The sequence below is a fragment of the Vulpes lagopus genome, chromosome 7, assembly GCF_018345385.1.
Source record: "Vulpes lagopus strain Blue_001 chromosome 7, ASM1834538v1, whole genome shotgun sequence".
NCBI lineage: Eukaryota > Metazoa > Chordata > Mammalia > Carnivora > Canidae > Vulpes > Vulpes lagopus.
In genome coordinates, this window is record NC_054830.1 from 49,995,585 (window position 1) to 50,019,543 (window position 23,959).

At 44.1% G+C, this 23,959-nt stretch overlaps 2 protein-coding genes across 2 annotated transcripts in view; both read left to right on the forward strand.

Moving 5' to 3' along the window:
• The first annotated feature begins 7,756 nt into the window (after positions 1 to 7,756).
• Positions 7,757 to 13,090, forward strand: VHL (von Hippel-Lindau tumor suppressor). The gene is given in 5 exon segments (XM_041764665.1): positions 7,757 to 8,014; positions 8,017 to 8,079; positions 8,082 to 8,147; positions 9,410 to 9,532; positions 12,136 to 13,090. Coding segments are annotated over 5 exon segments (651 nt in total). The 5' UTR covers positions 7,757 to 7,812; the 3' UTR covers positions 12,333 to 13,090.
• Positions 13,091 to 22,548: 9,458 nt separating this feature from the next.
• The window catches only part of IRAK2 (interleukin 1 receptor associated kinase 2), a 61,600-nt gene continuing 60,189 nt past the window's right edge, over positions 22,549 to 23,959 (forward strand). Inside the window, exon 1 of the mRNA XM_041764268.1 lies at positions 22,549 to 22,713. Within this exon, the coding sequence (XP_041620202.1) occupies positions 22,620 to 22,713 (94 nt within the window). The 5' untranslated portion in view covers positions 22,549 to 22,619. The remainder of the gene's footprint in view (positions 22,714 to 23,959) is intronic.

Below are 23,959 nucleotides of genomic sequence, written 5' to 3' on the forward strand. Positions count from 1 at the left end.
ATGATCTTTCTTTTTTTTTTTAAATAAGATTTTATTTATTCAAGAGAGACAGAGACATAGAGGGAGGAAGCAGGCTTCCTGCAGGGAGCCTGATGTGGGACTCGATCCCAAGACTATAGGATCACACTCTGAGCCAAAGAAAGACACTCAACTGCTGAGCCACCCAGGCATCCCAAATCTTAATGATTTTTGAAGAAGGATAATCCTGAAGAACTTTCATATTTTCTAATGTAAGTAGGAAATGAGGTAAATATGACACATCTCAGCCATCCATAGGAACCTTCAAGAGAAACTCTTTATTCTCTTATACTTCGAAGTGTTTTCTCCCTATAATTTGGTTTAATCTTATGTTTATTAAAAAACTGAAAAGTGATTTGAGCCAGTGAGCTATTAGGCATAAATGGATTACAAATCTCTTGATAATAAAGCAGTTTCCAGTCTCTTGACCCTAGATTTCAGAAGCAGGAAGAAATGGGGAACTGATGTTTTTGGTATTAGAAATGTACCAAGTTCTGTTACTCTTGTTACTTACCTAGTACTTTGAGTTTACCACCTTTATTTCATGAAGCTGAAGCATGTTTGTGAATAGTATTTGTTACTGTAGGCCATGCTGAATGGGACAGAAAGCTTATTGTTCATTTCTAGGTTCCTTCCCAGCATTTGCACTCCATTTCACACTGTTGGTTACAAGGAAACATTTGCCTAAACTTGGCTTTGGGGAATGTGAGTTGGGACTTAGTCTGGCAGTTTGCAGACAGTTGGTGCCATTAGTAACTGTAAGAAAATACAGCTGCTTTCTCAAGACAGGTGTGGCTGTCAAGTAGGTTATACAACAAAATCAGATTGATTTAGGGCTCTCAGGTTTATTTTGTTAAGAAAAGCTAACCTGTATACTAAATTTTCCAAAGATTAGGATTGGCTAGAAATAATACAGCTTTAAGATGAGAAAGAATTTTAGGGATCATCTAGTATACTGTTGCTGTTTTAGAAATGAATAAACAAGCCTAGACAGGTTGTGTGATATATCCATCCACTTAAATGGTGGCCAAGCCAACACTAAAAACCAAGTCTCCTTAATCCCAATCAGTACAGAGTTATTCAAGGACTCCCACATTTCTGTTTTCTGTGCAATGCTGGTCCTTTATCAGCCTCTCCTTGGATCTCGTTGACAACCTAACAGAGCAAAAGGGCAACTGTCATGTTTGGCTAAGTGTTACCCATTGGAATAGGTGTTTGCATTGAACAACTACAGGGCAGTTGTTTGCTCTGATTCTTTTGGTGCCTTTGGGTTTGTTGAGACTACCAGGGGTGAGGTGGGTATTGTGCCTTAATCTGCATCTCCCACCCATAACATTTAAAAAATTATTTTATTGTGAAACAAGTTTCAGGCTCATAGAAAAGTTGTTGTAAGAATAGTACAAAGAATATATATATATGTGTATATATATGTATATGTATATATTCATATAACATTTTTGAATTGAGATTATTTTATCTGCAAATTTGAACTCATTTAATGTGATAATCCCAGTGTGACTTGAAGAGTACACATGTACACAGGTGCCTGGCTGGCTCAGTCATTGGGGAGCATGTGACTCTTGATTTCAGGGTTTTGATTGAGTTTGAGCTCCACTTGGGTATAGAGATTACTTAAAAATAAAATCTTAAAAAAATACACGTAGACAATAAATGCATTATAAGGGGAAACATTAACACCATATTTTTAGAGGATGTCCAATAAATAATTTATTTTGACTTTGACAGACATTTTGCCTCAGAAGTTGTTTATTAATACACTGTATGACTACAATACATGAGGCAGTGAAGAAGATAAAATGGGGAGAAGCACACAGGGTGTCTAGGAGCATATAACGTAGTCATTATGCACTATATTCACTGTATTTTCCCATGAAAGCCAAAAGACACCAAAATGACATGTGCATAAAAACCGCAGGAAAAAAAGATAAAGGAACAATGCAGCATCAACTTTATTAAATAGGGAAAAATATTACAGGCTACAATTTTATTATTTGTGGGAATCAAGTTTTCTGTTTTTTGGCTATTTTTAAATTTATTTTTTATTTTTTATTTTTTTTTACCATTGTAAAAGTAATATACCACATGTAGATTATGGGTATCTACAAATATATGAGAAGCACTAAAAATTGGTTTGGATAAAAACTATCAAAATTCAACAATAAAAACTAATAAGTGTATAAAAGACCTCAAAGAGGATAGCAAACAAGCTCATGAAAAGGTAATCAAATTGCTAGTCACTGGGGAAATACTAAACCCTTAGTGGGTTACCACAATGTAATTTATTAGAATAGCTAAAACTTTTTAAAAAAACAAAACCTAATAGTACTAAGTGTAGGCAGGGATATGGAACAACTAGAACACTTGAATTGCTGGCGAGAATGCAAAATGGTAATAGCCACCCTAGGAAAACAGATTAGCAAATTTAGCAATGTCTGATGAAGCTAAACATACACTTAACATATGACCCAACAAACTTACCCCTAGGTGATTCTCAGGAGAAATGAAAATGTGTTTACACACAACACAATCTGTATATAGATGTTTATAGCAGCTTTATTCATGATTGCTAAAAACTGAAAACAACTCAAATGTCCTTCAGTTGGTGAGTGGATAGTGGAATACCATTTGGCAACGAAAAGGAATAAACTGTTGGAGACATACAACAACATGGATTAATCTCAAACTGATAATGCTAAGTGAAAAGCCAGACTGTGTACTGTATGATTCCATTATATGACATTCTGGAAAACACAAAACTATGGACAGAGGATAGATCAGTGGTTGCCAAGGCTTAAGCCTGGAGGTAGGGTTTGGTTCACAGCATCTTTAGGGGATATTCTGTATCTTAATTGTGGTGATGGTTATATGACTTGTCTATACTCAGATCTATACACTAAAATGTGAGTTCTATATGTAAATTTAAAATAAGCTTGGAGAAGAAATAGCCTGGATAGATACACATGCAACTTGTAATAGTCCCTGGGAAGGAGGGAAAGGGGACCAGAGAGGAATTAAAGGGGATTTTAGCCTCACCATATGTTTTATTTAGAAAAAAAAAAAGTAAATATGACAGCATACTATTAAATTTATAGGGTAAGATTATCAGTGTTTGCTTTCTTATACTTATTTGTATTTTTAATTGGCCAAAACATAAACCAAGCAAAATATATCCTCCTAAAGGAAAATTCAGAGAAGACATTAAAGTAGAAGGGGGAAGAAGTCACCAGTTGTATTAAAACATTTGGGTGTATTTCCTCTGTTCCATCTCGTCATGTTTGTTTTACTTGGTATATCCTAAATATGTTTTCCTTCCTCTTAAATGATCTTCATAAATATTATTTGCAGTGATGTAATGTCAATCTTAAGGCCTGCAACTGCTCTCATTTTACAGTTGTAGGTATTTCTGTAATATTAAACTGGTGTTTCACTTCACTAACGCGGAAGCACGTATGAGGGTATGTTTGCACGAATCCTGTAAATTACGACGTCTCTGAGCCATTGTAATTTAATAGGAAGTCCTATCTTTCCTTGGAGTTTTCCTCCACAAATGTTTCCATGTACTTGATGTTCAGTACAGCTGGAGGTCCACGTCCCTGCTGGTCACTATCCTGCTGGAAACCATCAGGATACACCAGCTCTTTGTATAATGTATTTTCAAGGAGAGCCCATGGCAAAATCACCCAGCTTCTGGTGTTCTTTTGTAGATTTGTCTGACTCCTTAGATTAACTCATGCCATCATTTTCGCCAAGGCAGGAAGTGGTGAACCTCTCTAATCCAGCACTCTCCTCTGATCACCTTCTTCACACCCTAATATATGCTTCCGTTTCTTTAATTGTAAACTGGAGATAATGACACAGATTTAATGCATGTGGAATGCTTAGTATAGTGCCTGGCACTTGATAGATTTTTTTTCCATTCTTCGTGAAGTTCATCTTTGAGTTAAAAGAAACCCTCTGAACCCTGCTATTTCTATGCTGCTTCTGCTCTCAGAATCTGTTCCACATTACTGAACGTTTTAATTAGAGTTGCATACCATCTTCCTTGATTACTAGATCTCCAGCCTTCCATAGCACCACATGTAACTTTGTGTGTGTGCCTGTGACCCTCATTGAAGTGCTGTGAAGGCAAGAACCAAGACTTCTCTGCATTGTTCTCAACGCTTAGCAGAATACCTGGTACATAGTCCCTCAATAAATACTTATGGAATGAATGAAGGAATGAGTGTTTGTACTTTGTAGTTTTAATCTCCTAGAAATAAACTTCTCATTTCCTGTATTCTCACTTCAGTCCTCTTCACATAGTAGGTCTCCTGATTTTTCCCTTTTTACCAGACATCCTCAGTTTTTAAGAATTGACTTACATCAAGTGCACCTATCTCTACTGGAAGAGCATGTGACTCTTGATCTTGGGGTCATGAGTTTGAACCCAAATTTGGTTGTAGAGATTACTTAAAAATAAACTTTAAAAATATTTTAAAAAGAGGGCAGCCTGGGTGGCTCAGCGGTTTAGCGCCACCTTCAGCCCAGGGTGTGATCCTGGAGACCCAGGATAAAGTCCCATGTCAGGCTTCCTGCATGGAGCCTGCTTGTCCCTCTGCCTGTGTGTCTACCTTTCTCTCTCTGGCTCTCATGAATAAATAAAATCTTAAAAAAAAAAAAATCTAAACCTCTTCTGCTTTTGCAGATTTGATTGAGAACAGCTGCCGAGGAGTGTAGACAAGCAAAATGTTTATGCCTTCTCCCTCTGCCATTTCTTTTAAATGTTAGGGCCATAGTGCTGGTCTATAAGCTTAAGTCTTTGTACTTCTTTGGCATGGGGCTTCAGGTGGATTCTCAGTAAGTGGTAGTCCTGTAGGGGTCCTGGGCTTGAAGGCAGTGGGAATAAAATCAAGAAGCAAGCTGGAATGGGATATCTGCCTATGAGCCTTTAATTTTTTTTTTTTTTAATTTTTATTTATTTATGATAGTCACAGAGAGTGAGAGAGAGGCAGAGACACAGGCAGAGGGAGAAGCAGGCTCCATGCACCGGTAGCCCGACGTGGGATTCGATCCCGGGACTCCAGGATCGCGCCCTGGGCCAAAGGCAGGCGCCAAACCGCTGCGCCACCCAGGGATCCCTGCCTATGAGCCTTTATCTGACCTCCAAGGTGGATATTTTTGTCTGATGGAAGATGGAAGGGAAAACTCTTAGGTCCATCTTCAAAGTTCATCCCGGATATAACTACTTTTTGGGAAGCCAGCAAACCACTTTACACCTTGTTTTTTACAACCAATATCATACTCTCACGATATTTCTTGTGTGTTTGCCCAGTATAGCCTGTGAAAGTTTTCAGGACAGAGACAGTGTGTTTATAATGTTAACTGCTGTTATTTGCTGAGCACTTTCCATGTGCTAGGCGCTTACCGCTTTCCACTTAATACTTGTCCACAGTTTTGTGACCTAATTCTTAAAAATGAGCAAAGTCCCAGAGATTTTTTTTTTAAAGATTTTATTTATTCATGAGAGCCAGAGAGAGAGGCAGAGACATAGGCAGAGGGAGAAGGAGGCTCCCTGTGGGGAGCTCAATGTGGGACTCCATCCCCAGACCCCAGGATCACGACCTGAGTCAAAGGCAGATGCTCAACAACTGAGCCACCCAGGCATCCCCAAAGTCTCAGAGAATTTAAAGAATTTTGCCCAACATCACATATCTGAGGCTACATGCAGACTGAGAACCTAGGTGAGTGTGAATTTCAGAGGGCACACAGACTGCAATGTTGAGTGTTACTCCCATTTCAATTTTCTTTTTTTTTAAGATTTTATTCATTCATGAGAGACACACAGAGAGAGGCAGAGACACAGGCAGAGGGAGAAGCAGGCTCCATGCAGGGAGCCCATCATGGGACCTGATCCTGGCTCTCCAGGATCACACCCTGGGCTGAAGGCAGGTGCTAAACCTCTGAGCCACCTGGGCTGCCCTCCATTTCCTTTTTTTTTTTTTTTTTTTATTATTATTTATTTATGATAGTCATACAGAGAGAGAGAGGCAGAGACAAGGCAGAGATACAGGCAGAGGGAGAAGCAGACTCCATGCACCGGGAGCCGACGTGGGATTCGATCCCGGGTCTCCAGGATCGCGCCCCGGGCCAAAGGCAGGCGCCAAACCGCTGCGCCACCCAGGGATCCCTTTTTTTTTTTTCTGTATATTTTTTTTTTATTGGAGTTCAATTCACCAACATATAGCATATCACCCAGTGCTCAGCCCAGGTGCCCCCCTCATGGTCCATCACCCAGTCACCCCAACCCCCTGCCCACATCCCCTTCCACCACCCCTTGTTTGTTTCCCAGTTAGGAGACTCTCATGTTCTGTCACCCTCACTGATATTTCCCACTCATTTTCTCTCCTTTCCCCTTTAATCCCTTTCACTATTTTTTATATTCCCCAAATGAATGAGACCATATAATGTTTGTCCTTCTCCGATTGACTTACCTCACTCAGCATAATACCCCCCGGTTCCATCAATGTCGAAGCAAATGGTGGGTATTTGTCGTTTCTAATGGCTGAGGAATATTCCATTGTATACATAAACCACATCTTCTTTATCCATTCATCTTTCGATGGACACCGAGGCTCCTTCCACAGTTTGGCTACTGTGGACATTGCTGATAGAAACATCGGGGTGCAGGTGTCCCGGCGTTTCATTGCATCTGAATCTTTGGGGTAAATCCCCAACAGTGCAATTGCTGGGTCGTAGGGCAGGTCTATTTTTAACTCTTTGGGGAACTTCCACACAGTTTTCCAGAGTGGCTGCACCAGTTCACATTCCCACCAACAGTGTAAGAGGGTTCCCCTTTCTCCGCATCCTCTCCAACATTTGTGGTTTCCTGCCTTGTTAATTTTCCCCATTGTGGTTTTGATTTGTATTTCCCTGATGGCAAGTGATGCAGAGCATTTTCTCATGTGCATGTGGCCGTGTCTACTAATCCTTCTGATCATGTCCAGAGGAAAGTTGGTTTGACAATTAACACTTGGTATTTAACACCTAACCTTTGGCTAACTACTTGAACGAAGACTCAGGCCTTTTGACAGACCACAGATAAAGTTTAGCAACTCGTTTCCTTTGAACTTAGTGCCACTGTACTCTTCTGTGACAAATGAGACTGAATTTCCACTGATGGTAAAATTAACTTAACTGCTTTGCGTTATGTATAGAATGAAAACCTTTAAAAGGAAGCTTTAAAAACTGGTAATACTCCTCGCCTCCTCAGACCGCTTCTGGGTGGCTGTAGGAAACTAGAAAGAGAAGGAAATTTTGTCTTTATTATGCTCTTTTACACAAAAGTCGAGTTTTGTGACCCAAAATGGAGAGAAACGAACAAGAAAATGACTAAGTAAATAATATGCATATAGTAGGGAGAATATGGCATACACCATGAAGGTATCAAGGGAATGAATGAAACTAAGGAGCTGCTGTGGCAAAAACATATTGGTGCAAAAAAAATAAAAATCCACCTGATGGAGGACGCCCGCGGAGGAAGCGGCCTACCCCCAGCCTCCGCCGGCCGTGCGCGGGGTTCCCGCGGCCGGAGGCCCCCCCCGCGCTTGCGCACAGCTTCAAGCCGCCATTTCTGCCACAGTAGCCCGTCCCCGCCCGGGAGCGCGCGAACACAGCGCGCACGCTTGCGGGGCCGCGCACGCACGCACGCACGCACGCACGCCCCGCCCCGCCCCGCCCCGCCAGGCCCGCAAATCCCCGGCGGCGGGCCTCGCGTTGTCTAGGCTCCGGGAGGTAATGCCCCGGAAGGCAGGGAACGTGGAGGAGGCCGAGGCGGGCGCCGAGGAGGTGGGCGTCGAGGAGGTGGGCCCTGAAGAGTCCGGCGGGGAGGAGTCTGGCGCGGAGGAGTCCGGCCCGGAAGAGTCTGACCCGGAGGAGCCGGGCGCTGCGGCGGAGATGGAGGCCGGGCAGCCGCGGCCGGTGCTGCGCTCGGGGAGCTCGTGGAGCCGGCCCAGGTCGTCTTCTGCATCCGCTGCCCGCGCCTCGTGCTGCGCGTGTGGCTCAGCTCCACGGCGACCCGCAGCCCTACCCGACGCTGCCGCCGGGCACGGGCCGCATCCACAGCTACCGAGGTAGGCGGGCCGGGGTCGCCGGGCCCGGCCCCCCTCCGCCGCCGGGGTCCCCCTTCCTCCCGGGGCGCAGCGAGCGCCTGCTGGAGCCCCCGTTTGTGACAGATACAGTTGGACGCTACTAGTAAGTGGCAGCTAATTCTTCAGACGACTGGGTAGTTCGTTTTCACTTGAGGGGCTCTTCCCGTCACACTCGTAGGTTACCCCTGAGAGTGCTGCCTGCCTAACGCCCGCGTGTCCCCAGTGGGCCGGGGCCGCGTAGGGTCCCCACCTTCCAGGGGAACCCGGGCGGGGGCGGGGGCTGACGGAGGCGTAAACGGGTACCAGCCGGTGACCCTGTCGCCTCTAGAGGAAGGGAGCCCCGCGGAGAGGGGAGCTGGGAGCGGGTTCCTGCTCGGGACGGGAGGGGGTGTGTCATGTCCCTTGGGGAGCGCCTCCCGGAGCGGGCCGCGTGCGGGGCTGACCCACCGAGAGGAGTCCGCGCGGGGACCGGCCTGGGTGGACAACACCTGCAGCCCAGGGGGAGGACAAGGCACCGGATGGCGGGAGACGAAGCCCGAAGGTTTTTCCCCCCTGGGAAGAAAGGGGGTGTTGAGTTTGTAGGCAGGTCAATGACAGCGACTGATTGATTGAAGAGACTTTATTTATTTATTCATGAGACACGCAGAGGGAGGCAGAGACACAGGCAGAGGGCGAAGCAGGCTCCTCACAGGGAGCCTGCTCTGGGATTTGATCCCTGGATCTGGGATCTCCCCCTGAGCAAAAGGCGGACACGCTCAGCCGCTGAGCCACCCAGGCGTCCCTCTTTTGATTTTTCATACAAGAGATTCGTTTAGTCTTTGACTACCGAACTTACCTTTTTCCGGCTGGCTTTTTCTCAACTTGATGTTTTTGCACCTTCTTTTCTTGAGAAGCACAGATGTAAGGAGTTAGTGAAATTATTTTAGTTTGCAGTGTTTGGTGTGATTTGCAATTCATGTTTGCTGTTTGATCATGGTAGCAGAAAAGCCATGGTATTTGGAGCTGCAAGTACATGCTCTTTTTTCCTTACTGTCCCTTTTCCCTTGACCAAGTTACTTGGCTTTTTTAGAGCTCTTCTCATATGTAAATAGATCTGTTGCGACGATTGAGTAAGATAATATTATTTGTTGAAAGGGTTTTGTTCAATATTTAAGCAGAATGAGAGGCAGGTACTTCAGTGTCTGTCAAGGAAGATGCAGAAAATGGGTGTGTAGCTACATAACAGCCTCTGCTTATTTTAACAGGTCACCTTTGGCTCTTCCGAGATGCCGGGACATATGATGGGCTTCTGGTTAACCAAACTGAACTGTTTGTGCCATCTCTCAATGTTGATGGACAGCCAATTTTTGCCAACATCACACTGCCAGGTACTGATGTTCCATCTTTTAATTTTTTTTATTATTAAAAAATTTTTTTTAAAGATTTTTTTTTATTTGAGAGGGAGGTGGGGATTGAGCGCAGGAGAGAGCACAAGCAGTGGAGAGGGAGAAGTACGTTGCCCACTGAGCAGGGAGCCTGATGTGAGGCTCAGTCCTAGGACCCTGGGACCATGACTGGAACCAAAGGCAGCCACTTAACTGACTGAGCCCCCCAGGTGCCTCCCCCTATCTTTTTAAAAAGATAAGACTGGGGGCTCCTGGCTGGCTTAGTTGGTAGATAGAGCATGTGACTCGTGATTTCATGGCGTGAGTTCAAGCCCCACATTGGGTGTAGAGATTACTTAAAAATAAATAAGTAAAAAGAATAAATAAAAAGATAAAACTGTTGTAATAAGTAAGGAATAAGCCACTTGGAGGCGCCAGATCTTTAGTGGTTTTTACTGGATGCTAGCCAAGTTAGCCAACCTTTCTGTGTCCTATTTTCCACCACGAATAAAATGGAATAAATTTGTATCCTCTATATTGAACAGAGATGTTGGTTTCTCAGAAGCTCTTAGGGCTTGTCAGAGATGGGCTAAATTAAAATATCTGATTGTAGGGGGGCACCTGGCTGCCTCAATTGGTAGAGCATGTGACTTTTGATGTGAGGAGCATATGACTCTTGGTGTCAGGGTTATGAGCTCAAGCCTCACATTGGGGGTAAAGATTACTTACAAATTTTAATAAATAATAAACAAACATCTGATTGTTGAATTATGAATTCATTTTGTTTACCCTGCCGTAGAGAAGAAATATGCTCTGGAGTCTTAGAAGAAGAATAAGGTATAGAGAATGAGACACCATGTCTTTCAGTGTCATAGCTTTTTTTTTCTTAATTTGACAGAGGGAGAGGGAGAGAGTGCGCACAAGTAGGGAGAGCAGCAGGCAGAGGGAGAGGGAGAAGCAGGCTCCTTGCTGAGCAGAGAGCCTGACATGGGTCTTGATCCACTGGGTTCATGACCTGAGCACAATGGCAGACACTTAACCAACTGAACCACCCAGGTACCCCTAGTGTTGTATCTTTTTTTTTTTTTTTTAAGATTTTATTTATTTACTCATGAAAGACAGGGAGAGAGAGAGCGCGTGAGACACAGGCAGAGGGAGAAGCAGGCCCCATGCAGGGAGCTCCTGGGTCTCCAGGATCAGGCCCTGGGCCGAAGGCAGGTGCTAAACCGCTGAGCCACCTGGGCTGCCCGTGTTGTATCTTTTTTTTTTTTTTTTAATAAATAAATCTTTATTTATTTTTTTTAATTTTTATTTATTTATGATAGTCACAGAGAGAGAGAGAGTGAGGCAGAGATATAGGCAGAGGGAGAAACAGGCTCCATGCACCAAGAGCCCGACGTGGGATTTGATCCCAGGTCTCCAGGATCGCGCCCTGGGCCAAAGGCAGGCGCCAAACTGCTGCGCCACCCAGGGATCCCCGGTGTTGTATCTTTTAATGTTATTTAACCCACTCAAGCTCACAGTGCTAAACGGGGTAAAAAAAAAAAAATCACCAAATTGAACGTTAACATCATAGTTTACTGTTTGTTTAAAACCCAATTAATTTTAGTAGGTTGAACCCAAAGAAACTGATAGTTAAAAAACGCCAAGTACAAGGGTGTCTGACTGGCTTAGTCAGTGGAGCAGCAACTATTGATCTTGGGATTATGAGTTTGCGTCCCAAGTTGGGTATAGAGATTACTTAAAAATAAAATCTTAAATAATAAACAAAGACAAACCCAAATACCTATAGCTTCATAAGGTTTAAACTGGTATGTATGTATGGATCCCATTTTAAGGAAGAAAATGTTCAAAAATTGATAAGGCAAAATATACTTTTATCAATTTATATACTTTTATCAATTATATTTTTATCAATTTAACTCAGGACTTACCAATTTTAAATTGATAAAAGTATATTTTGCCTTACAGGATGCTCTTAAAGAGTAGATTCCCCAGTGAGTTTAACATAGAATTGGAGTTCCTCAAAATCCAGTTGCAAAATTTTTTGGTTATCTATTGCTGTGTGACAGCTACCCCCAAGCTAACAATTACCTTTTTATTCATAATTCTACAGTCTAGGCTGAGATCAGGTAGGTGGTTATTCTGCTCATTGGTGGCCATTTGTGTGGCTGACTGCTGGCAGGTTGGCTGGGGGCTGGGCCTCTCTCCCATGCATTCTCAGGGTTCTTTCCTCTTTGTGTAGTCTCTCCTGCAGGGTAGCTCTGGGCTTCTAAGAGTGTAAAAGTGGAAGTTGCCAGGGCTTCTTAAAGGTCAGTTTCAGAATTGGCACAGTATCTGTCACTTCACCCACATTGATTTAGTTTAAATGAATCACAAGCCCAGCCAACTTGTAAAGGGAAATGACTACACGAGGTCATATGTACCTTGAGTTGTCCATTAGGGCCAGCACATTACACTCTGCCACATGCATTTACTCCCTTTATTTGCCCAAAGTAAAGTCCATCTATAGTAAATGGAATTGCTGTGGTTGGCAAAGCCTCTTGTTCATCCGTTGTCCCAAGGCCTGAGTCTGCTCCTGAGGATTTGGTTTTCTGCATTTGCAGTGTATACTCTGAAGGAGCGGTGCCTCCAGGTTGTCCGAAGCCCAGTCAAGGCTGAGAACCACAGGAGCCTGGACCTCGTGAGATCCCTCTAGGACGATTTGGAAGACCACCCGAATGTAAGGAAAGACCTGGAGCGGCTGGCACAGGAGCACATTGAAAATCAGCAGATGGAAGGGGAGACTGAGTACTTTAATTGAAATCTGCACTCCTGAGTCTCAGCCTTTGATGGTACTGACTAGTCTTGATCTATATTTAGGACTGGTCACTCATTCTCAGATTCAAGGGGTCTCATTCTCAGAGTAAAAAATCCTCCATCGCTTAAAGGAAAGTGAACTGACTGCACTAGGCATTATGATGTTTCGGGGGCAAATATCACAAGACGTAACTTAATGCCTGTCCCTTCTAGAAGTATTCTTCAAATAGTTGCGTTTTTGCCTCCTAGTAAGTCAGGAAAGTTTCTATGTGAGGACTTCTGTGTAAGTAATTCAATAAGAATTGCAGCATATTCTTTGATTGTAAGAAAGCAGTGGCATCTGCTTTCAATTGCTGTATTGTGGTAGGTGATGTGTCTGCCTCCTGCTTTCAGAAGACAGAGATGTCCTTAAGGCAGGGACAAGTCTGTCTCCTCCTTTGAGACCCCAGTGCCTCACACATTATGAGCCTTCAGTCAGTGTTTGTTGAATGAACAAACCAGCAGATACTTTGGTAGAAAGTGTTTGAAGGTTTTGCCCTTTTTGGGGGGTGGGGAGGTGGGTACCTTACAACGTATACAGTAAACAAATGTTTTAAAGGGAATCTCTTTTATAGGAAGAACTTTTTATAAATTTCTAAACTTTGTGCTTTTCTCTGCCCACTGTTATTGTAGTTTATTTTGTTTCTAAACCAGGATTACCTTTCTGCAGTTATTGTGGTGATTGCTTTTTTTGAAACTTGACATATGCACAGAAGATAGGAGAAAATAATTGTCCTCTTAGTTGTAGTATTAAGGAGCTACTACTATATTGTAAATAAGTTATTGCTAAGTGTGAGTATTTCTGTTACTTTTGGTAAATCTGCTACCTTTCTGTTTGGCTTAGCATTGTTTTGTTTTGTTTCCTTAAATGCTGGCAGTGTTTTAACCAGGGGCCAGCAGTGTTGGGGCAGCAGGGACCACTAAGGGGAGCCACTCACTGGCTCATCTGGACTTGCAGGGCTGCCTGGTTCGGCATTTTTCATCAGGCAGGAGGATCTGGAGACACTTTACACCTGGGTGGGGAGAGGCGGTAGCCCTCTACCTTTTGGAAGTTACTCATTATACACAGTGGATTCAGGGAGTAGCCTGGAATGTTTCATAGTTTTATAAATGTACAAATCCTTTCTTATAGGCCCCGACTTAAATTGATTAACTGAAATTCAAAAGTTCTATCAGGCTTTCTTTTTTTGGTAACTAATAGTTAAAAAAAAAAAATTGCCCCCAATCGAGAAAATTTTGGTAAAGACAGTTAAGTAAAAGAAAAAAAAAAATCATTGCAGATACACTACTTGAATACAGCCCCTAACATTTTGACTTTTGGCCTTCTTAGGGCATCTTTTGGTTAGTTTGGTTTTACATAGTTGGGATCATATAGAATATAACAGTTTTGTATTCTACCTTCTAAGTCATGTCTTTATAACTGAATGTTTTCCCATGGTAATGTAGACATTAGTGCAGTCTTCCTTTTATAAACAATGCGATATTTCTTGGTATCTATAGTTTCTGTACTAACCTTTGAGCACAATTCCTGTGCTCGGAAATAAGTGTGAAGTAAGACAATGCCCCACAGTTTCCCTAGACTTTGTTTCACCTAATCTTAATCCCCTCTTTGAATATTCAAATTGGCCGTTGTTTTTTAAGCATGCTGTAGTATTCACTCAGTGACATGCCCCTTGGTGTCTGACATGTTACTGAGCTGTTGGGTGGGAAGGAAGAAATGCTGGGGAACAGGCAGCAGTGTGTGTTCGAGGGTGGGATGGGTTGGGGGATGTCAGGAAGTCTACTGTTGCTGGATTCGTTCACTGTTGGTTTTAATTTTTTTTTTAAACTTGTCTTTGTGTCCAAATGAGATTCGTGTTCCTCCTGTGAAAACATGCAGTTTGAGTACTGTGTTTTTTATGTTGTCCAAGAAGGATTGAAAACCTGTAGCATGAATAATATATATTTTTCATTTGAAATTTTATGATTGTATTAAATGTATCGCTCCTAAAAGACTGTGATGTTTCCTATTTCAAGTTAAAAAAAAAAAAAGCTGTTCTTGAATACATTAAATGGTGCTGAGCAAAGGCAATAGGTTGGGTGTGTTGGTGTGGCTCTGTTGTGAGAGAGCTGTGTTTCCGTAAAGGCTTATGTGGGGAGGGGTATTGCAGACACAAGCACTTGTCTTCATGCTCAGCTTCTTTTCTTTCCAGCCTTGATTTCTTTTATTTTTTGTTTCTATTATTTTTATTTTCCTTTTTAATTAAAAAAATTTTTTTAAAGATTTTATTTATTTATTCATGAGAGACACACAGGGAGAGAGGCAGAGACACAGGCAAAGGGAGAAGCAGGCTCCATACAGGAAGCCCGACGTGGGACTTGATCCCAGGACTCCAGGGTCACACCCTGAGCCAAAGGCAGATGCTCAGCTGCTGAGCCACTCAGGTGTCCCTATTTTTTTTATTTACTTAAGTAACCTCTATACCCAGTGCAGGGCTTGAACTCATGACTTGGAGATCAGGAGTTATGTGCTCTACAGACTAATAAGCCAGCCAGGTACCTTACCCTGGTTTCATGTGTGTGTGTATGTATGTATGTATGTATTTAATTTTTTTTCTTTTCTCCTTGGTGGTGAAAATTTTTTTAAGATTTTATTTATGTATTTATTTAGAGAGACCACAGTGGGGGAGGGACAGAGAGGAAGGGGGAGAGAGGAGATCTCAAGCAGACTGTACTGAGCATGGAGCCCAAAGCAGGGTTCAATCTCATGACCCTGAGATATGATTTGAGCTGAAACCAAGAGTGGAATTCTTTTTTTTTTTTTTTTTTAATTTTTATTTACTTATCTTAGGATAGTCACAGAGAGAGAGAGGCAGAGACAAAGGCAGAGGGAGAAGCAGGCTCCATGCACCGGGAGCCCGACGTGGGATTCGATCCCGGGTCTCCAGGATCGCGCCCTGGGCCAAAGGCAGGCGCCAAACCGCTGCGCCACCCAAGGATCCCCAAGAGTGGAATTCTTAACTGCCTGAGCCACTCAGGTGTGCTCACCCTGGGTCTGTCTTTCTTTCTTTCTTTCTTTCTTTCTTTCTTTCTTTCTTTCTTTCTTTTTCTTTTCTTTCTTTCTTTCTTTTTTCTTTCTTTCTTTCTTTCTTTTTTTAATATAAACATCTTTAGCTTCATTTTTCACATAAAAATGAAATATTACTGTGAAAAAAATTAACCACTACAGAAAAGCGTTAAGAAGAAAAGTACTCACATTGGGGAAAACCTGGGTTTTTTTTTTTTTTTTTTTTGTACATAAACAGAACCAACCTTCACAGACACCTCACTGGAGAAGATACACAGTTGACAAGTAAGCATATGAAAATGTGCTCCACATCATATATTGTCAGGGATATGCAAATTGAAACAACAAGGAGGGGCACCTAGGTAGCCCAGTTGGTTAAGTGTCTGCCTTTGGCTCAGTTCATGATCTCAGAGTCCTGGCATCAAGCCCTGCAACAGGCTCCCTGCTCAGCAGGAAACCTGCTTCTCCCTCTCCTATTCCCCCTGCTTGTGCTCTCTCTGTCAAATGAATGAATATAATCTTAAAACCCCAAAAAACTATAAGGGGAGGGGCACCTGGGAGGCTCAGTCAGTTAAGCATCTGACTCTTGATCTTAGCTCAGGTCTTGGTCTCAGGGTCATGAGTCCATGTTGGGCTCCACCCTGAGCATGGAGCTTACTTAAAAACAACAACAACAAGGAGATACCAATATACAACCTAGTAGAGTGGCCAAAATCTGAAAGATGGCCAACAAATGCTGCCCAGGATGCCGAGCAACATGAATTCTCACTGCTGGTGGGAATGCAAAATGGTACAGCCACTTTGGAAGACAGGTTGGCAGTTCCTTACAAAAGTAAACATTCTCTTATATATTCCAGTAATCATGCTCCTTGATACCCGAAGGAATTAAAAACCTTGGATATTTATAGCAGCTTCATTCATAATTGCCAAAACTTAGAAGGAACCAAGGTGAATGGGTAAATAAACTAGTTCCAGGTTCTGAATGACAGCACTATAAAGAAATGAGCTGTCAAGCATGAAAAGATATGGAGGAAAGTTTAACGCATATTACTAAGTGAAAGAAGCCAATCTAAAAAGGTCACATGGTATATGATTTCAGCTGTATGACACTGTGGAAAAGGCCAAACTATGGAGTCAAAAGATAATGGTTGCCAGGGTATGGAGTGGAGAGTGGGATGAATAGGTGGAACATGGGGCTTTTTGGACAATAAAACTCTTCTGTATGATACTATAACATATGTGAGTTTTTACAGCATAGAATATACAACAATAAGGAGGAACCCTAAAGTAAACTATGGACTTGGGGTGATACGGGTGTGTCAGGGAAGGTTCATCACTTGAAACAAATGTGCCACTTTGGTAGGGACATTAATCATGGGGGAAGCTTTGCATTTGTGGGGGCGGGAGGTATATGTGAAATCCCTGTACCTTCCTCTCAATTATGCTGTGATCTTAAAGTCTATTTTAAAAATAAGAACCAAAAATGGTAAGTGGTTTCTATTTTACCAGCGCGTATACTGAGCAGGTGATAAAAGGACAGGCTCTGTCCTAGAAATCAACACACTAAGGATATGAAATAGGTATTAGTGTTTTGCACTCTTGACAAGTGAGCACCAATGTGAACTTTTCAGTTACTTTCACACGAGGTTTCTGTATGCATCCCATTCTTAGCACCTCACTCTACCCTATGCCAGTCACTGGGCTGCCTGATATCCCTTCAATATTTCCCTTTTCTGTCAGCACACCTAAACTCCTTGCCCCAGCAAAACATTTCCCTGGGGCTTCCCCTCGCCACACATACACAGTAACCCATTGGTAAATGGGATCTATGGGATTGACACGATCTCCAGGTAGACATTGTTAGAAGTAAGTTTAGCTGTAGGACACCTAGCTGGTGTTGCAGAGAATTGGTTGTGTGGAATCACTCCCCCTGCCCCAACATTTGGTGGCCAGAAGTGTCAAAAGTTAAGTGTTCTGCGTAAAAGGAAAGGAAAAACATACAAGAGAAGGGAGAACTGGTTTTTTTCCTACACAGGAGGAGGAGAGGCTAGGACTGGGTTTTTAAATTCACCCTGTGAAAATTAGTGGAAGGAAAACTCACAAAAGTGGAGTCAGGAGGCCAGCAGGGGGCGATCTCATGCCCTCTCACTCCTTAGTTGTAGACCCCCCACCCCCACCCCCAACAGGAAGACAAGGACCAAGCAGGTGGACACTACTATCCCAGTTGGAGGAAAAAAGATTTCCTCTTCTCCCAGCAACAGCTCAGCCAGTGAGACAACTCAGCCAATGAAAAGCCACTATGCTATGAACTCCCAGTTTGCTCTAATGGACTTCGTTTATAACAGCAATCCCAACTCCCCTCTTACCTCTGCAAAAGAGCCTTCCTGCTTTTTGTTCCATGACTTGCCTATGGTTTTGTAGTAGCTTGTGTGTCCTGAATCGCAATTTTCTGCTATTCCCAAATAAACCCATTTTTGCTGATGAAATAACTGACAGTTTTATTTTTAAGGTTAGCCACAATTTTTTTTTTTTTTTTTTTGGACAGCGATCATGTCCTATCAGAAAAAACAAAGATTTTTTTTTTTTTAAAGATTTTATTTATTTATACATGAAAGACACAGAGAGAGGCAGAGACAGGCCGAGGGAATCCATGGAGCCCGATGTGGGACTCCATCCCAGGAACTTGGGATCATTCCTTGAGCCAAAGGCAGATGCTCAACCGCTAAGCCACACAGGTATCCCGAAGATATTTTTATTAGGAAGAAAATATATGTACAAAATACACACAGACGCTTTATTAATCCTCTATCATCAGTCTTCTTTCTCATCCCAACTTCCTGATAAAATACTGGTTCTCAGCTCTGTGCACGATTGGAATTACCATGAAGCTTTTTTTTTTTTTTAATTTTTTATTTATTTATGATAGTCACAGAGAGAGAGAGAGAGGCAGAGACACAGGCGGAGGGAGAAGCAGGCTCCATGCACCGGGAGCCTGACGTGGGATTCGATCCCGGGTCTCCAGGATCGCACCCTGGGCCAAAGGCAGGCGCTAAACCGCTGCGCCACCCAGGGATCCCCCATGAAGCTTTTTATTTTTTTTTTAAAGATTATTTATTTATTTATTTATTAAGATTTATTTATTTAAGAGAGAGAGAGAGAGAGAGCGTGCATGTATGCACCAGTGGGGGGGGGGGGGTTGCCGAGGGAGAAGGAGAGAGAATCCCTAGCAGGCTCCCCGCTGAGATAAGAGCCCCCTGGTGGGCCTTCATCTGCTAACCTGAGATCATTATGGGGGTGGGAGCCAGAATCAAGAGTCTTGCTCTACTAGCTGAGCCACCCAGGTGGCCCAACCTGGGAAGCTTTTTAAAATGCTAGTGCCTGAGCCCTGGCCCAGCTCCACCCACAATTGAGTCTGGATCTGTGGAGATCAGGCTGGGCATGTGTAGCTTGTTAAAGCTCCCTAGGTAATTCTAATATGCAGCCAGAGTGCTTTCCACAGACTGTAATTTCAAGGAAATTAAATGTGAATAGGTCAAAATGACATAACTACATGACTAATTACATTCACCCTCAATAATTGTCTCTGATTGTAGTAGGGAGGGTGTTGGCCATGGAAAGCAGCTAATTAGTAGAAGAAATGAACTGTGCAATATCAAAGGAAATTTCTTTGTGGTGAGGCAGTATACTAGAGTAGAAAGAACACTTCCTTTGGAGACAAATTTGGGTTGAATCCTGTCAGCCAATTGGATTGACGCCTCAGTTTTCTCATCTGTAGAATGGGAACAATAATCCTGCTTTGTAGGGTTGTTGTGAGCATCCCAGATAGTGTATGCTAAATGCTTGGTACTTGGTAGGTGAGCAGCAGCTCTATTAATTAGTGATAAGGATCTTACTTTGAAGAATTTATTCTAAAGAATGGGGACCATGATGTCTCCCTAAGATGATCTGATCAGGCCCTGAACTTCTTAGGCCTTTTCGGAGGAGAAAACACTAGGTCTCAGATTCCAAGCCCTGAGGATGGGGTGAGAAAGAAACTTGCCAAGAGCCCAAAGAGCATACAGAGAAGTTGTAGGGACTTGTCCATCCTGGACTGGCCAAGGCTGAATGCAGATCTCCTGAGACCTCAAAGCCCCATCAAGGGGAAGAGACCCCATGGCACTAATAATGCTAAAAGACAGATGCTCTGTGCTTGCAGAAGTGAGGGAGAAGCAGGCAGAGAACTCTGCAAGTAAAAAAAAAATGAAAGAAGAGGACGTTTGCCCTGGGATGTAATTGCTTTCCCCTTCAACTCCACCTTCCACCACTGCTGAAACATGAGACTTCCCCTGCAAAACAGTCACATAACACTGAAATATGCCCCAATTTCAACATCAAAGGGGTGGACTCACAAGCAACCCTTTATTTTTTTATTTTTTAAAAGATTTTATTTATTCATGAGAGACACACAGAAAGAGGCAGAAACACAGGCAGAGGGAGAAGCAGGCTCCCTGTGGGGAGCCAAATGGGACTCGATCCCAGACCCCCGGATTATGTCCTGAGCCAAAGGCAGATGCTCAACCACTGAGCCACCCAGGTGTCCCACAAGCAACCCTTTACTGGGCTAAATACTTCACAGTTTAACCCAAGCATTTGGAGGTCCATGTAAGCTTCATACCAATCCTTCAAAGTAGTTAGGGCAGGATATCCAGTTTACAAAACAGAAAAATGAAGGTTTCCTCAAGGATGAAGAGTCTGTGAATGAACTGAGATCTCAGATCCTGATAGAATTTGAACGCAATGGATGCCTTTTTCTTTTCTTTTCTCTTTTTTTTTCTTTCTTTTAAAAATGAGTTTGATGTCCTTTGATCCTTTGTCCTTTGATGGATCGCGGGAGGAGATCCCGCGATCCCCTCTTGGTGGAGCTTTTTTTCAATATGGCAGCTAACATTTTACGCCTATTCTCTGTGCAGGAAAGACTGGGTAGTAGACATTCCATATGGGCTGTATAAACTGATTTAATCCATTTCCCTAGCGCATGACTCTAGGGAATAGAAATAACTAGTGCCATTTTACAGATGTGGAAAGCACTTTGAAAAGTGAAATGGGCTGTCCAGGGTCACAAACAAAGCCTGTTGGTGGCAGAACCAGAACGTGCTCCCAGGATTTCCCACTTTCATTTCATTTCATTTCCTTCTGTAGCCATACTTCTTAGCTGATGTTTATGGCCACAAAATATAACTCTAGTTTATCTGCCCTCAGTGACATTGTGTAATCTTTTGGAACCCCTTTATTTCTGTGGGGAAAGAAAAGGGATAATACTATCTATAGCATAGGCTTATGAGAATTACAGAAAATAATCTATGAAAAGCACATTGTAGGTGTAGGAAATGGTAGTTATTATAATAAAGAGGCAGTTTGTAGGCAGTGGTCAGACTGTTTGGGTTCAAATCCCAGCTCTGTCACTTGTACCTGTATGATGTTAGGCAAGTTACTCAACCTCTCTGTGCTTTGGGTTCCTCATCTGTAGAATGGGGGTAATAGCCACACCTAATAGGGTCATTGTAAGGAGTAGGAATAACCCAGGTGAAGTCTACACATGGTAAATGATCAATAAGTACCAGCCATTTTTAAAAATTTTATTTATTAGAGAGAGAGAGAGAGGCAGAGACACAGGCAGAGGGAGAAGCAGGCTCCACGTAGGGAGCCCTACGTGGGACTCGATCCCAGGACCCCAGGATCACACCCTGGGCTGAAGGCGGTGCCAAACTGCTGAGCCACCCGGGCTGCCCAGCACCAGCCATTATTAGTACAAGTTCTCTTCCTATCCTATTTAATAATTCAATTTGCCCTGAAGTCTCTCTTATTCTGTTTTCCCTCATTAAGATTTATTACCTTTTAAGATAAGAACGCAATGAGCCACCCCTACTCCTACTCTTTTTCATCACACTCTTTTTTTTCTTTTTTTAAGATTTATTTATTTTGGAGAGAGAGCACGTAAGAGCAGGAGGGGCAGAAGGAGAGGGAGAGGGAGAGAGAAAGAAAGAGAGAGAGAGAATCCTCAAGCAGACTCCACACTGAACGGGAGCCAGAATTGGGCTCCATCTCATGACACTGAGATAACAGCTGCAGCCGAAACCAAGAGTTGGAAGCTTAATGACTGCACCCCCCAGGCGCCCCCATCACACTCTGCTTTTATTCTGGAATGTTACTTATATTCTTCTATAGTGCTAAGTTATTTACTGCTTATTGCCTGTCGCCCTGCAGGGCACGGATTTTGTCCTTTTTTCCTCAGAGATATTCTGGGCAGTGCCTGGCATGTAGTAGCTGCTCAATAAATGTTAGCCGTTATTATGATAAGGTCCATTTTGACTATTTAACAGGCCTCCCGCTGCTCGCTCTGAATTCCTAATACCCCTTAACCACCTTTCCTTCTTTTGTGCAATAGCACTTAACACCTTTTAACACACCACCTAACTTGTTAGGTACTTTCATTACTTAGAGCTAGTTTTCTTCCCCCCATCATCTAGATTGTAAGTCCCATGAAAACAAGGAAGTTTGTAGGTTTTCTCCACTAATGTACCTCCAACACCTTGAACACCTTGCCTGGCATATAGTAGGTGATTAATAAGAGTATTTGTTGAATGAATTATATGTGGCAGAGCGCCAAAAGCACTGGGCCTGGGGTCAGAAGACCTGCTGGGACTGCCACTGAACTCTTCCGTGTGTCCTTTTTTTTTTTTTTTTAAGATTTTATTTATTTATTAGAGACACAGAGAATGAGAGAGAGAGAGAGAGACAGAGACACAGGCAGAGGGAGAAGCAGGCTCCATGCAGGGAGCCCGACGTGGGATTCGATCCCGGGTCTCCAGGATCACGCCCTGGGCCGAAGGCAGGCGCCAAACCGCTGAGCCACCCAGGGATCCCCTCTTCCGTGTGTCCTTAAACGCGTTGCCCCCACCCCAGCCCACCCTGCGCCTCAGTTTCCCCTCGCGGCTCCGACGCCGGTTCCGCAGCGGCTCCAGCTGGGCGGCGTCGTGCCGCGCGCGGCCGCTGGGGGGCGGTGGTGCCCGGCGCCCGGCCCCGCCCACTTCCCGGGAGGCGGAGGCGGCGGCTGGGGGGCCCCGCCCCGTGGGCCCCGCCCGCTCGCGGAGTAGAGGAGCCGGGTGCCCCGCGCGGCTGCCCCAGTTGCCCTGGCGCCTGCCCGCCCGCCGGCCCCGGAGCCCAGCCATGTCCTGCTACATCTACCAGCTGCCCGCCTGGGTGCTGGACGACCTGTGCCGCAACATGGACACGCTCAGCGAGTGGGACTGGATGCAGTTCGGTGAGTGGGGTGGGGGTGGGGCCCCCGCCGCTGACCCCTGCCCGCCTCTGTGTAAGCGGGTCCCTTCCCGCCCCGGGTCTCGCTGTGTCCTCGGGCCGCCCACCGCCCGGACCCGCCCCGGCGGGGGCACGGACGCGGGTGGTCTCGCTGAGGTCCCGCCAGGCCTGCAAAGTGCATTTTTCTCTGGTCCCGCCGTACAGACGGGCAGGCGGAGTGCGGGAGGTGGAGTAACTTGCTGCGGCCGTGAGGTCGCTAAGGGGCAGGGTGGGATTGGAGCCCTGGTGTCCGACTCCCCCAGGACGTCCGGACTCCTGGGGTCTGGCTGATGGATTTGAGCGAGCGGGCGAGCGCGCACCGGCAGAGGTAGTGGCAGAGGCGGAGAGAAGCAGGCTCCCCACTGAGCGGGGAGCCAGGTGGGGGACTCGATCCCAGACCCCGCCAAGGCAGCTCAGCCCCCTGAGCCGGCCTGGCGCCCCTGCTGTGTTTGTTGGTTTGTTTGCACCTGCTGATCTGCGGGGAGTGCCTGGCATCTGCGTGGACGCCGCCAGAGTGGACCTTGGGTTCCCAAGCAGAGGGAACCTTCCAGGCTCCACCTCCTCCCAGCTAGTGACTTTGGACGAATTGCTTAATCTCCCTGAGCCTCAGTTTCTTAATCTGTGAACTGGAGGTTCTTGTGAGTAATTAAAATTATATAAGAGGCACCTGACACTGAAGTGCCAGATTCTAGTAAGTAACAAGGAAGTATTAACAATGATTATTTTTACGTTTGAGGTCAGTGTAACTGGTGCCACTTAATTTTAAAAATAATCTAGTTTCTTTCAAATTTAGTTTATGATATGCATATGTATGTACTCCTGTATATACAGGAGTATATGATATATACATACAGTATATGATATATATATATATATATACAGTTAAAAATAGTAAAATGAATATGTATGTGTTATCCATCCAGTTTCAGCAAATAATATACATTTTAATCTAGTGGTTCTCAACCAGGGTGATTTTGCTCCCAAGGGAAAAATGTCTGGAGACCTTTTGGTTGTCCCCACTTGGGGCGTGCAGTGAGTAAAGGCCAGGGATTTTGCTAAACATCCTATGATGCACAGGACAGTCCCCTCCGCATAGAATTATCTGGCCTGAAGTGTCAGTAATGCTCAGATTCAGAAACTCTGTTTTAAACTAGTAACAAAAATAATATACGCCTATTGAAATATGCTGTGGAAAACAAAGATTAGCTCAA